We start from the raw sequence: 12388 nt of genomic DNA on the forward strand, positions 1-12388 counted from the left end.
TATACGTGTGTCATTGTTTGGTAGACAGAAAGGGTCTGTTATTTGTTAAGCCGAGGGCCTCACATTTACGCATGTATCATTATTTGATAAAAGAAAAGGGCCTTTTATATCTTATCGTTAAGGCCAGACCCGTGTGAAGCACCTGTACTATTAATAATTAAAAGAAAAACACATGCCGAAAATCATGTTTATTTTCGAGCACATTAAAACATTTACAACCAAACAAACGTATTTAACGAAGCGAACACATTTAAACAAACGTCATTACTTAACAATAAAAATAAAAGGGATCGATCGATTTTCGAGCAAACTATTCGTTTATTTTTAATTGATTAATACCATAATATCGATCACTCTGAACCGTGCATGCAGCATTTAGGGGGAGAATCGAATTGAATGAATAGGTGCGGGTCAATGCAGAGATCAAAGGTTGTCTCTTTCACTCCCGTTGCATCAGTCAGACACCTGAACAACAATGCACTATAAATATTGACTGGCCACCAACCGTGACTTACACCAGGCATTAATTGTCTGTCGTGTTTACACAAGTAATAAACGTTGGAAACGACGAGTGACGAGTGGCAAATAATTTTGACGTCTATCTTTTTCCCGTAACGCCCTTCTATAACAATATATATATATATATATTTTTTTGACCCGTTCTAAAAATTCTCCACCTCTTCCCCTTCCCGTTATCACCGAAATTATTAATTAAATAAACGATGATAATAACTCTTCAAGTTTGCTTCGATTGACACTAACACTGTATTGTTATTTGCATTAGGAATGCATTGTTGATGCCATAATATAGTATATATGGGATATTTATCGATGGGGACAACATTTATAATGTGTTACATGTAAAATAAACGAGATCTTATCTACAAAAAAAAGCTCACACTCTTTACCTATAAGGGAGGTGTTACTGTTGTTATCTTTATGGAGAGTTGTTAATGTTATCATCTCGTACGGAATGCGTTTAATTCGAACTTAAATTCTCGATTTTATGTAATTAAATCCAGTAAATTTAGTATATATATATAGCCTATATATAACAAAGAAAGGGTGGTATATAACGAAACATGCGACCTTTTAACCTAAGATAATTATAAATTCTAAATACTGGTTTTTAATTTATATATTTAATTATGTAGGGATGTCAGGGAGAGAGAGAGAGAGATCATAAAAAAAACCTCAACTGGTAAAGAATTTAGTTTTCAATAGAGTAAAGGCGTGAGAAACGGGGTTGGAATTTCCTCTCCTCTCCACTTCGTTCCCCTAAATTACCATAATTTCATAGCACCCAATAAATTATTTCGATAAGTTTTATCGATTTTTATTTTATTTTTTAACCACGTATATTCTTTTTTTCCCCCCTCCTTTCTTCTTTCTAGAACGATTTTTACAAGTTACCAACTGGAAGAATTGGAGAAGGCGTTTAAAGAAGCTCATTATCCAGATGTATATGCTCGAGAAATGTTATCGTTAAAGACGGATTTACCAGAGGATAGAATCCAGGTATATTTTTAATTTAAATATTTTACCGTGTATCTACGATTCTAAATTAAATATAGGCCTATTTATATATTTTTAATGCATTAAATATATAAGCGTAGATGCGCCAGTTTGATCCGCATCCCGGGATAAAAACTATATAAAGGATTGAATTAGAATTAATTACTTGGCGATTTAATGGTATAAAGTTAATTATATAATTAACCGAAGCTCGATCATTTATTCGGTAATTGGAATAATTATATATATATATATATTTTTCGATAGTTTAATCGCTTTTTACTTAACACAAGTGGAACGAAGCAACCAACCCCCAAGTGACTAACATTAGTTTAATTACTAAAAAACTCAAACAAGTCTCTTCTTAATTGATAAAAATCTATCTTCGTTAACGAACAATCTATATATACGTATGCATTAATTTTATATTTCACTTTAAAAAATCGAAATACGCTGATCAAATGATTATTTTCTAAAGTCTATTTCTGTTATATTCAACAGAAACATCTTAAATTTCCAACTAGTGAAGGATTTTTCCTTCTTTTTCTTTAAAAAAAGAAATTCTTTTATGGACGACGACGACGTGGAAAATGATACTCGATAATCAACAGTTATTTTTAAAAACTCAATTAAACTTCTAGGAAACATTAATTAATGGCGAATTTAATATTCCAATATATTCGTGTTGATAGTAGAAGTGTTTAATTTTGGTTCGTATTAAATACGTGTTAACTTTAAAGAATTTAAATATATAATTTTAGAATGTTATAATTAGAATTACGATTACGTTTTCGTTAAAAATATATATCGTTAAATTTACTAAAATGTCGAATAAAATCAGCTTCTTCCATTCGGATTGATGTGAAGAATGCGTATTTATCAATATAATCAGGTGTGTGAGTGTGATTATATCGAAAAAAACTCGCGAGAATAGCCGAAAATAGTGTAAAAATCATAAAAATTAACTGTTAAATATACAAAAATCGCAAAAAATAGCTGTTGAAAGTACAAAAATCTAAGCGTGCTGACGTTAGAGATATTAGAATAGTCGCTGTCTCTTTGGAGAAAATTATTATTTTATTTGGAAATTTCTGTTGATAGTGGATCGTTTAAAATGTTTTTTTTGAGAATTTTAAAGCGTATAAACAAAATTCGGTACTTTAAAATTAATATAAATAGACTTTTTCGGTGCTTGAAAATATGATTCAGATATAGATCTTTGTTACATTTAGCACAGGTAATAGGTGAACGTTTAGTTTCACGTCCCAAGGGAATGGTTTGTAATCTCAAACCTGGCATTGTCTAATTATTACAGCCTCCGTATCACGTGACTACGGCCTTATCCTTTGACGTAGTCCAATTAAAAAGCACAGGTTCCAAATGCCAGCTTAAATTTAAACAATCAAGCTTGTATCCGGATAAAGAAAAATCTATTATATTATTATTATTTTAAATTGTTTTCGATCTTCGACGATGTTAAATTACTCATATTTCTGTAGAAAAAATAAACGATTAGGCCCTTGTTTACCGTAGAAAACGGGATGTTTAAGTGTCAATCGGGATGAAATTGGATGCTGTGATAAAAATGGCGATTGGATGTTGTCGACTCATCAAACAATTTACCTAATTTACAAGTTAGAAAGAAAGAGAAAGAGGAACGTTAAAAACAGATTCCTTAATTGAAACTCAATAAAAGATTTTAAGTCTCACAGGATCCAATTACTTACGCATCCTTGGTCACATCTAGCGCATTGACGGTGATTTTTCGAACTAACTCATAGAGTAATCGTCTTAACAAGTTAGTTAGTGTGTAGTTCCGCACTGCAGACATTAGAGGGTCACAGAGGAGACTACTGGTTTGTTTTTTTTTCCTTTCTCTTCCTATCGTGCCAGGGGGTAATGCGAAAGGGGGGGCGAAAAGAGCAGGTAACCGGGTCCTCCAGGGATTTGGACACTGGTTGTCGTACCTACCTCAGTCTAATTAACTAAATGGCGAGTAATGAGGTAGACGAGGAAAAGTTTCAGGTGTGGGTTGCATCCATTCTTCTTGTCACCAAGGGGTGGCCGCCTATTAATTCCATCTATTGAACTCTTCTTACTTCGACTTCTTTACCGATTCCTGCTTATCTTTGATCGATAATCACTTAAATTCTGCGGATATTTTTGAACTTTAAATTTAAAACGATCCATATCAGTATCGGGATGTAATTCCGTCCTTAATTAATTAAAGTAACAGGATAAGTTCAATAGAGAATACCACGATTACTATATAAATTTATATGTTTTTTTCGGTTGATTTCGTATTTTTTCGACAATTATTTATTTATTTAAACACTAAGGTAGGATTTTATAGGGAATATAATTACGAAATCGATAAATCCATCTTCAGTAATCCGTGAAAGAGCCGATAGTTAAGATAAAAGAATAGTTGTCTAGCAAAGGAGAATAAGATGGATCTACTTCCGAAACATCGGAGATGAAATCAAGTGAAGAACATGATTTGGAAATTGCGGTCAGTTATCCGGAAATATCCCGGAAACACTCTTCCAATCAATTGATTCCTGACGGAAACTTTGTCCGTAATTCCGACAGACGATCCCAAAGATAATTCGATTGTGGTAGAACATTAGTGCAACGATTCTACTACATCCGAATTCGTATTAAATATTATATATATAAAGGAAAATGGCAGGGATCGGGCTCCTGCACATACTAGATTCAAATTGGGTTCCATTATAATTTAGTTATGCACATTTATTCCCAGTAAGATATTTGTTTAGATTAATGCAAAGTTCTTCTTTTCGATATTCTGCCCTATTGGCCCACTTATATTTTGTTTTCTTTTCTGGTAAAAATATAAGAGAAAACTCATTCATCTCTCATTTTTCTTTGATAAAATGTAAGAGAATGTTGTCTTGTTTTCTTAAAAAAATATATAAACAAGCTTCTTAAATGTAATAATATCAGTTTTTCTATGCTATAGTATTAGATGATCATCAACTTTCTCTAAGAAATTAGAGAAGAAATCGTTTTTATCTTTGTGATTTCTTGGAAGATTGATGAAAATCTAAAACAATACAGAGGATACGTCTTTATTTTAAAAATATATAATACTTTTTCTTATATTTTCCTATTTATATATATATATATATATATTTATATTTGCTATCAACAAGGCGAGTTTTAGACAAGAAAATTCACTTTGTTCCTCTAAAATTTTCATTTATTATATAATTCTTGACAAAATATAAACGTTATTACACCGAATATTTAATAAATTTAGTAAAAAATAAAGAAAATATAACTTAAAATTAATTATTTTTTAAAATATTAATCATTAAGAAGTTATTATTAAATTTTAAAAGTTATTTCGAAGAATTAATTTTTAAAAATGGAGAATTTTAAATATTAAAAATAATTCTAAATTTAATGATTTAGAAAGACATAAAAGTAATCATAAATTAAGGAATTAATTTCCTCTGAAAAATACATTTTATTAATGATGTTTACTCCGAGTGTTTACGTTGTCAAATAAATAAATATTGATAATAACTTTGTCGTATTTAATCAAGAATAACCTTTAGTTAATATTCAAACACGCTTTTCTGTTAGCCTGATTCATCTTTAAATCATATATAATATATAAAAAGAATTTTACAGTTGATTTCTTTTGTCATCCTATAAACAAGTCTGCTTCACAGCTAAACACGTTTGCTTTGCGGGGAAGAACGATTTACAGGAGTTAGATGATGTGCAGTACTTTTCGGGCGCAAAATACGCAAAAATTAAAGAAAAGCACGTCTCCGAACGATATAAATGAAATTTTTAAGAGGATTTGAAACGTTTATTTTAATTATATTTTTCGATTTTTTCGTCCAATCTTCGGTATACATTATGCAAATGTCGTCGTCGATCGGTTTGCACGATGTCACCTTAAACTAATCCGATTTGTCATACGGTTTAGTGAGACCATCTCCCCAATGTGTCAACGATGCCGGGATTTATTCAACAGATAGCTTTTCTCTTTTCAACTTACGAATCGAGTTAATTAATTATCCCGGTTTTCATATTTTCATCGCAATCCTTCTCGTTATGAAATTTACGTAAACGAAACGGAATAAAGTTTGCCTTATTTATTTATTTATATAAATGCATAAAAGAATAATTTAACGTAGAAAATTTTATTCCTCGTTATCTTCTTTAAATCGTTTTGTAAACTTTCACAAATTAATTCATTACTTTAAACTCCTCATCTCGAATCCGAACGGTATTCTGTCACTCACAGGGGGAGGGATGCATTGTAACAAACCTTAGAAACGGAGAAGAAAGGGGGGGAAAAAACTTGCATCCCGGTGGAGAACCGTGATAGTGGAGGAGTTTCCGACCCGAAACAAACGTGACTAGACTACGTTCGCCTCAACTTGTTTCGTTCGTCGTAATTTGGTCGAGTAAAAGCTACCATCTTTGAGTGGATGGCCAACAAATTATACGGCCAGATGCACTCAGTAATTTGCTCTTAATTGCTTTTCAGACCTATTTTATTCACATTTCATCAATTTCTGCTCGCCCAGCCAAAACCGAGCTTCGAAAAGAAGTGTCTTCCCCCCTCCCTTCTCTTTCCTCCGTTCCTTTGAAGCTCGGCGGTTAATTATAGAACGAGTGCTCGAAACTATTTAAAATGGTGGCTCATCCTTCCACTTCGTCCGTCCGAAGACCCGTTAATTAAAGGAGTAATAATATCGTACCTTACTGTCTGACGCTCAAGATGCTTTACCCTTATTATTTCCTAGCCTTAGGGCCTTGTCTTGACGTCTCGCAACGTTGGTCGTGACGTCGTCTTGCGAGTGACGTCTGAAATTAAATTCCGGTTACGTGGCTCTACAGACAGAAGAGGGAAAAAATTATTATTATTATTATTATTATTATTTAAAAAAGTTAATACGTAGTTAACATCTTCATTAAATTGTAAGTTCTTTTTTTATTCAATTAATTAATTTATTTAACGTTTAAACGCTCCCATCGTCGAACTATTAACAAAATAGGATTTCTTATGGCTGATCATCTGCAGTTTTCGTATCTGATGGGGAGGGGTAGGTATTCCGGACTGAATCCTTTCAATCGAACGTTGGTGGGGGGCGCCGAGGGGGGCAGAAAGTTTCTAATTATTGGCACGTTACCGCCGTCGTCACGTGCCGAGATGCGCAAGGCATTCTGGACGTTCAGTGGACCGGCATGAATAAGGCAATGTGTCCGGTGAAAGGAGGAGAGTGAGAGAGAGAGAGAGTGGGAGGTTGACAACGACTCTGTCGTCGTTACCATGCCAACGGCTCGTCTTGGTAGAGTAGGAAACGGCTGCTTTGGACCGCTTTCAATGCGGACGGACCAGGCAAAAATTTTTAATTGAGTATTTTTACTCATCGACGATATACGAAATCTTTCTAATTCCGATTTTCTATTCATCTACATCGATCCAATGACTAATCAATGATAACTTTATGCATGGCGGCATCAGTCGCATCCGTTCTCTAACTTCTACACATTTTAATGGCGTATATACTAGTTAATTCTAAGCCAATCCGATTAGAAAATATAATTATTTAATTTCTAACATCGTCGAATCATCGATTATTAAGTGGATTCGATGGTATCGGTGGCTTTCGTACGATCCGACTAACGCTACTTCCAACCTGTACTCGATACGATTGTTACACCTCTGCTAACAACACCTCGGTGATTTCCGCTATAGAACTAATAAACCTAATGGACTAGCTGCTGTGTTGCCCCTGGCCTCACAACTAGACTCATCCCTGGGGAACAGCAGACGGGATGTCGTTGTTGGAGTTTAGGTGAGCCTGAAACCATCTGCGACATTCTCTGATTTTTTTCCCTTCCTCTTCTAAAACTTTGTGGTAAGGGAAAGTTGCACTGACAGCTTTACTTCCTAACATTTTTTCTTCAACTTGGTTCTTTTTAAATCAAGTGTTGGTTCCTTTTGTGCTTGGGGATTTAATAAAGTCGACCGTTGTTAAATGGTATCGCTGACAGCTTTCAACTGTGTTGATGGTTGATGACGTCTCACTACAAAACATTAAATTGAAACTACTACAAAAATAACAAACTTTTTAATCTAGGACGGGAGATTTTTTATATATATATATATGTTTTCTTTCTTTTCTATCGAAATTTAATATTTTTATAATTAAAATTTATCTTCGTAAATCATACACTTTTAGTTGCTACTTCAACGGGATGGTGATGAATTATTTGGTTCAATGATATGTAAAAACCTGTAAAAATCTTTAATTCCGACGTTTTACTAGGTAAAACTTTCTCACCCGAATATTAAGAATCGTTAAATCGAAATATAAAGCTCGAATTTTCTTCGGATCAACTAGAGAAACTTATTGTTTGATGATAAGAAGATGCGCGTGATGCTCCAAAAAGAATTGATAAAATTAGAAATATATTCTGAGGAAAAACTCCAATTGAAAGCTCCAAGGAAAATTTAGCTAGAGCTTTAGTAGTGTGGTGTAGAGTTTATCTTGAGATAACCTAACCTAACCCAACCTAACCTAACCCAACCTAACCTAACCCAACCTAACCTAACCTACCAACCTAACCTAACCCACCTACCTACCACCTAACCTAACCTAACCTAACCTAACCTAACCCAACCCAATCTAACCTAACCTAATAGAGAATGTGGCTTGTTTAGATGATAAAAAACGAATATGTAATATTATTATCTTTAATTTTAATAAGTATATAATGCCTAGTAATGATGTAGTTTCAAATTTCTTTAATTTTTAGTATTTTTGGACTGTAATTAATCGGATTTATCCCATAAAAAATATAGAAAAGATACAAAAAGGAAAGATATTTATTCGTAAATTTCATTAAAAAAAAGTATATAATTAAAGATAAATGCTATAAATATTTGTATGTTGATGATGATATTTACTCAACAGCTGGTAAGCTGGGTTTCTTCTATATCGAAACACATTATTGAATTAACACATCATTTAATGTCATTTTTAAATAAAATAATAATCAATAGACTAATTAGGATGATAAATTTCAAATTTTATTTTATAATTTAGGTACTTTACACAATAAAATTTGCTTAGAGTTTCGGTTTTCTTTAGTTAAAACTCGGCTCGTTAATGATAATGTTGAAAATTTCGTATCAGGATAAGTTTAAACTGCTTAAACCAAAGGTTTGTATGCAGTTTATTTTGTTGGTAGATCTAACGGAGGAATATTTATGTGAAATTTTAATTTATTAAACTATATTAATGATGATTATATTAAATAAAATGCGCTCTTAGTAGTTACAGGCGTAATTTCTGATGATGATTTTGATCATTTCCTCATCGGATATCTTAAGTAAATGTATGCTTGACTGTAATTATAACTGCACATTTTAATGCTCTAATGATCATTTTATGTGTATGATGCAGTTGACAGTTTTTAATTTACGATTAAATTGTCTGAAACAAACAAATTGTCTAGTGTTATACAAAGTGTGGTACGCGTACCCCTGAAGAAGACCTTTGATCTTATTTAAGTGATATTCTCCCAAGCATAACTAATTTTATTAATTTAATTTTAGTTTTATAAAATATTTTTTGGAAGGAATTGATATTCAATTAATTAAGCATTAATTAGCCTTGTGTTAAGCCTGCAAGCTTCATTGGTATGTCCTCGATGCAACTTTCTACAAAACTCCAAGCCTTTTCAGAGGAAGGCCCATGATTAATTAAACAATTTCATTGAATTCTAATGATATTGCACCGCTAATTTATAAAAAAACACGATTATAATGTTTAATACCAGAAAGAATTTTAATTTATGATATAATTCAGGCTCCGTTTCAGTAAAGAAAAAGCAGGAATTAGAGAAATTATTTAGTCGAGTTATAAGAAGAAACAGTAATTATATTATGGATTGTTTATTTAGAAAACAGCTTTTGATATATAAATATTACTTCCAGAAGAAGAAAAATGTTTATTTTCACTCATTAAACATACAGATACTTGACTGTAGAGTGTATAAATTACTTTGATTCGTTAAATTTGCAGAATGATCAATATAATAGCACACAGTAAAAACATCTACAGAATGATTTAAAAGTCTCCATGCATAGACAAAGGATTTACTTTATTATACAGTCACTTATAAGCTACAGAATATGATATATGCGCTGTAACATTTCACTGTATGCACGTATAAATGCATGTTAACACGTCAGATGTTACACTGCACACATATATCACACGAACCTTCGGGTGGTCTGTGTTTTATATGGAGACTTTTAACCCATCCTGCATGTAAAATCGCAAAGATATCAGCAAATATTTATAAACTAAACATTAAAAACTTACACATCAACCTCCCAACAACGACCACCGTCTATTTTTTTTTGTAATGTTTCCAGTGGTCGTTGTTTAGAGGTTTGAAAATAATATAATAAAAAAATAAAATAATTTTAGGGATGACACCCTTAATCTCTAGCCCGAATTTTTTTTTTGTTCCACAAGGTTGAGGTATGTAACCATGGTAACAAACTCATGATTGTAGATTGCTTAATATTCCACTCGCTTGCCAATTTCCTATCATTGATTCGGACACAGAATGAGATTACATTGGACGCCAATTCTCCAAAATGCCCAAGGACACGTCAAACGGAGGGCCAAAAAAAAGTATATATATATATATATATATATATAACATCAGGTAGATACTGTAGATACGAAAGATGAATGCAATGAATACGACATGAATATCAAGGAAATTTGAAATTCCAAACTAATTTTAATAAAAAATTTAGAGAAATTGGTTGAAGAATCTTTCGTTACTTCTACCACAAATTGATAAGATTTATATAAAAATTGATATTTATCCAATATAACATTTAAATCAGCGTATCTTACCGTAAATAAACAGGGTCGAAGGAACCTTCCTCCTCCACTTAATAATTAATTTAAAAAAAGCACCAGGCCATGAATTGTAACCTGGTATGGCGAGTTCCTAAGCTGTAGTTTGTTTATCTAATATATATAAATACATTTTATTGGATAATTTACAAGTTATTTGATGATATAGATTGTGTTTATCTTTATAGGTTTGGTTTCAAAACAGACGTGCTAAATGGAGAAAGACGGAGAAATGCTGGGGCAAGAGCACCATAATGGCCGAATATGGTTTGTATGGTGCTATGGTGCGGCATTCGCTTCCTCTACCGGATAGTATCCTGAAGAGTGCCAAGGAAGGTGACATGAGTTCGTGTGCACCCTGGTTGCTGGGTACGTCCTCTGTTAATGGTACGAGAGTATGTGACCCAAGGGCACATCATTAGCGCTATGTCCTCTAATGATAGTCAACCGGTACTTCGAGTTAAATGATTTCTAGTTCTGTCGTCTCTCGTAAAGATGATTTTTTTCTTATTCTCATCCGTAAGGATAAGATCTGATCTTTATCTTTCTATTCGGATGCTGAATAACAAAAAGATTAAAAGAGGGAGAAAGAGAGAGAGAGAAATTATTTCTTAAAATTATAAATTAAATAGAATTTTTGGATTATTTTAAAATCTACCACGTACAAATTGTATTGTATTAGATTTTAAAATCTTTAAAAAAAACTTACTTTCTTTCTAAAAGAGGAATAGTCGTTTATCGATTTAAAAACACTAGTTAAGGTACAGTACGTTCACTTTAGTGACTACGCGACGACTTTTGTCGATAGGCAATCATTTTGATGACGAAAGAAACGATTAGTAAACGAGAAAAGCTAGTTTATAAGTTGTTTATAATGAATTTTTTACAGTTTCTTATTATAGAACGTCTTCCTTTTCCATAGCCTAAGTTGAAAACCTATCAAAACTCTATACAAATTCATTGATTGATAACACGATTTTTAAGATTCTATTAGAAAATTTACTTACTTAATCGTTATAAAATATATATAGAAGGTTTTAAATAATTAATTTTAATACATTTTACTGAGAAACTATAAATTTTTAGCACATTAAATACAAGAAACAAGATCAGAAAATTCACAAGGATCAGAGGTATTACAGCTCAAAATCATTGGATCAGGGATAAAATATTGCTGTTTACAACATTAATTTGCCTTTGTTTTATGATTTAAAACTGAATTTAAAATGTATATAATATATATATGTTCATTCGGAAATATTTTCAAGAATTATATAAATACTCTATATTTATATAATTCTAGAATTTAGATAGAATTTAATTAAGAAGGAGGACTATAGGGTTTAACTCTTCTCTAAGGGATTTTACGGGTTTTATCCGGAAAAAACAATTTTTTTCCTAATATTTTCTTCAAGAAACACATAATAATGTTGTAATTACTTTCAATCTTACGTTAGATTTAATATAAATAAGAATATTAACGTATAGGAAGCCCGTAACGATCCCATAATTGAAATTTGTACAAGAGTTTGTACATTGTGTATCCATGTATTTATGTTGTATCAAAATCCCTATCAATGCCTAAAATCATTGGAGGGTGGGATTGATGACAAGAGAAGAAAGCAATCAGCTAATGAAATCACTACAGCAAAGCATGTTGGCAGGGAACCTTTAATTGGATGGTGTGTGGCCAATGAGCTGTCTTTATCCACTTTCTCTGGAGCGTAACTACGATCTCTACCCCTTTTCTCTTAGTGCTTTGATGTTAGTAAAGTGGAATGGAGAGAGAGAGAATACTGTTTCTTTTAGAGATTATTATTTTAATAGCTTTCTATTCGAACGGAGATAACGAAGCACAATTCAAAATTGGAAAAAATTTATAATTGGCAAAAATTTTTTCCATTTATATAATTTTAATCAATTCAATACAGCGCTTT

The 12388-nt window shown here is 32.1% G+C and overlaps 1 protein-coding gene across 8 annotated transcripts in view; it reads left to right on the forward strand.

Annotated features, from left to right (window-relative positions):
• LOC136975305 (visual system homeobox 2-like) overlaps positions 1–12388 on the forward strand; it is a 50844-nt gene that overhangs the window by 30686 nt on the left and 7770 nt on the right. For 4 of the 8 annotated variants that reach the window (XM_067270357.1, XM_067270351.1, XM_067270354.1 and 1 more), the window contains exons 4-5: positions 1395–1518; positions 10640–10820. In XM_067270357.1, coding sequence (XP_067126458.1) covers positions 1395–1518; positions 10640–10820 — 305 coding nt within the window. Of the gene's footprint in view, positions 1–1394; positions 1519–10639; positions 10839–12388 lie in introns of all 8 variants that reach the window. The other 4 variants (XM_067270350.1, XM_067270352.1, XM_067270353.1 and 1 more) reach the window with 1 other exon arrangement.

Source organism: Centruroides vittatus, unplaced genomic scaffold, assembly GCF_030686945.1.
Source record: "Centruroides vittatus isolate TY-2023 unplaced genomic scaffold, ASM3068694v2 contig_370, whole genome shotgun sequence".
NCBI classification, from domain to species: domain Eukaryota; kingdom Metazoa; phylum Arthropoda; class Arachnida; order Scorpiones; family Buthidae; genus Centruroides; species Centruroides vittatus.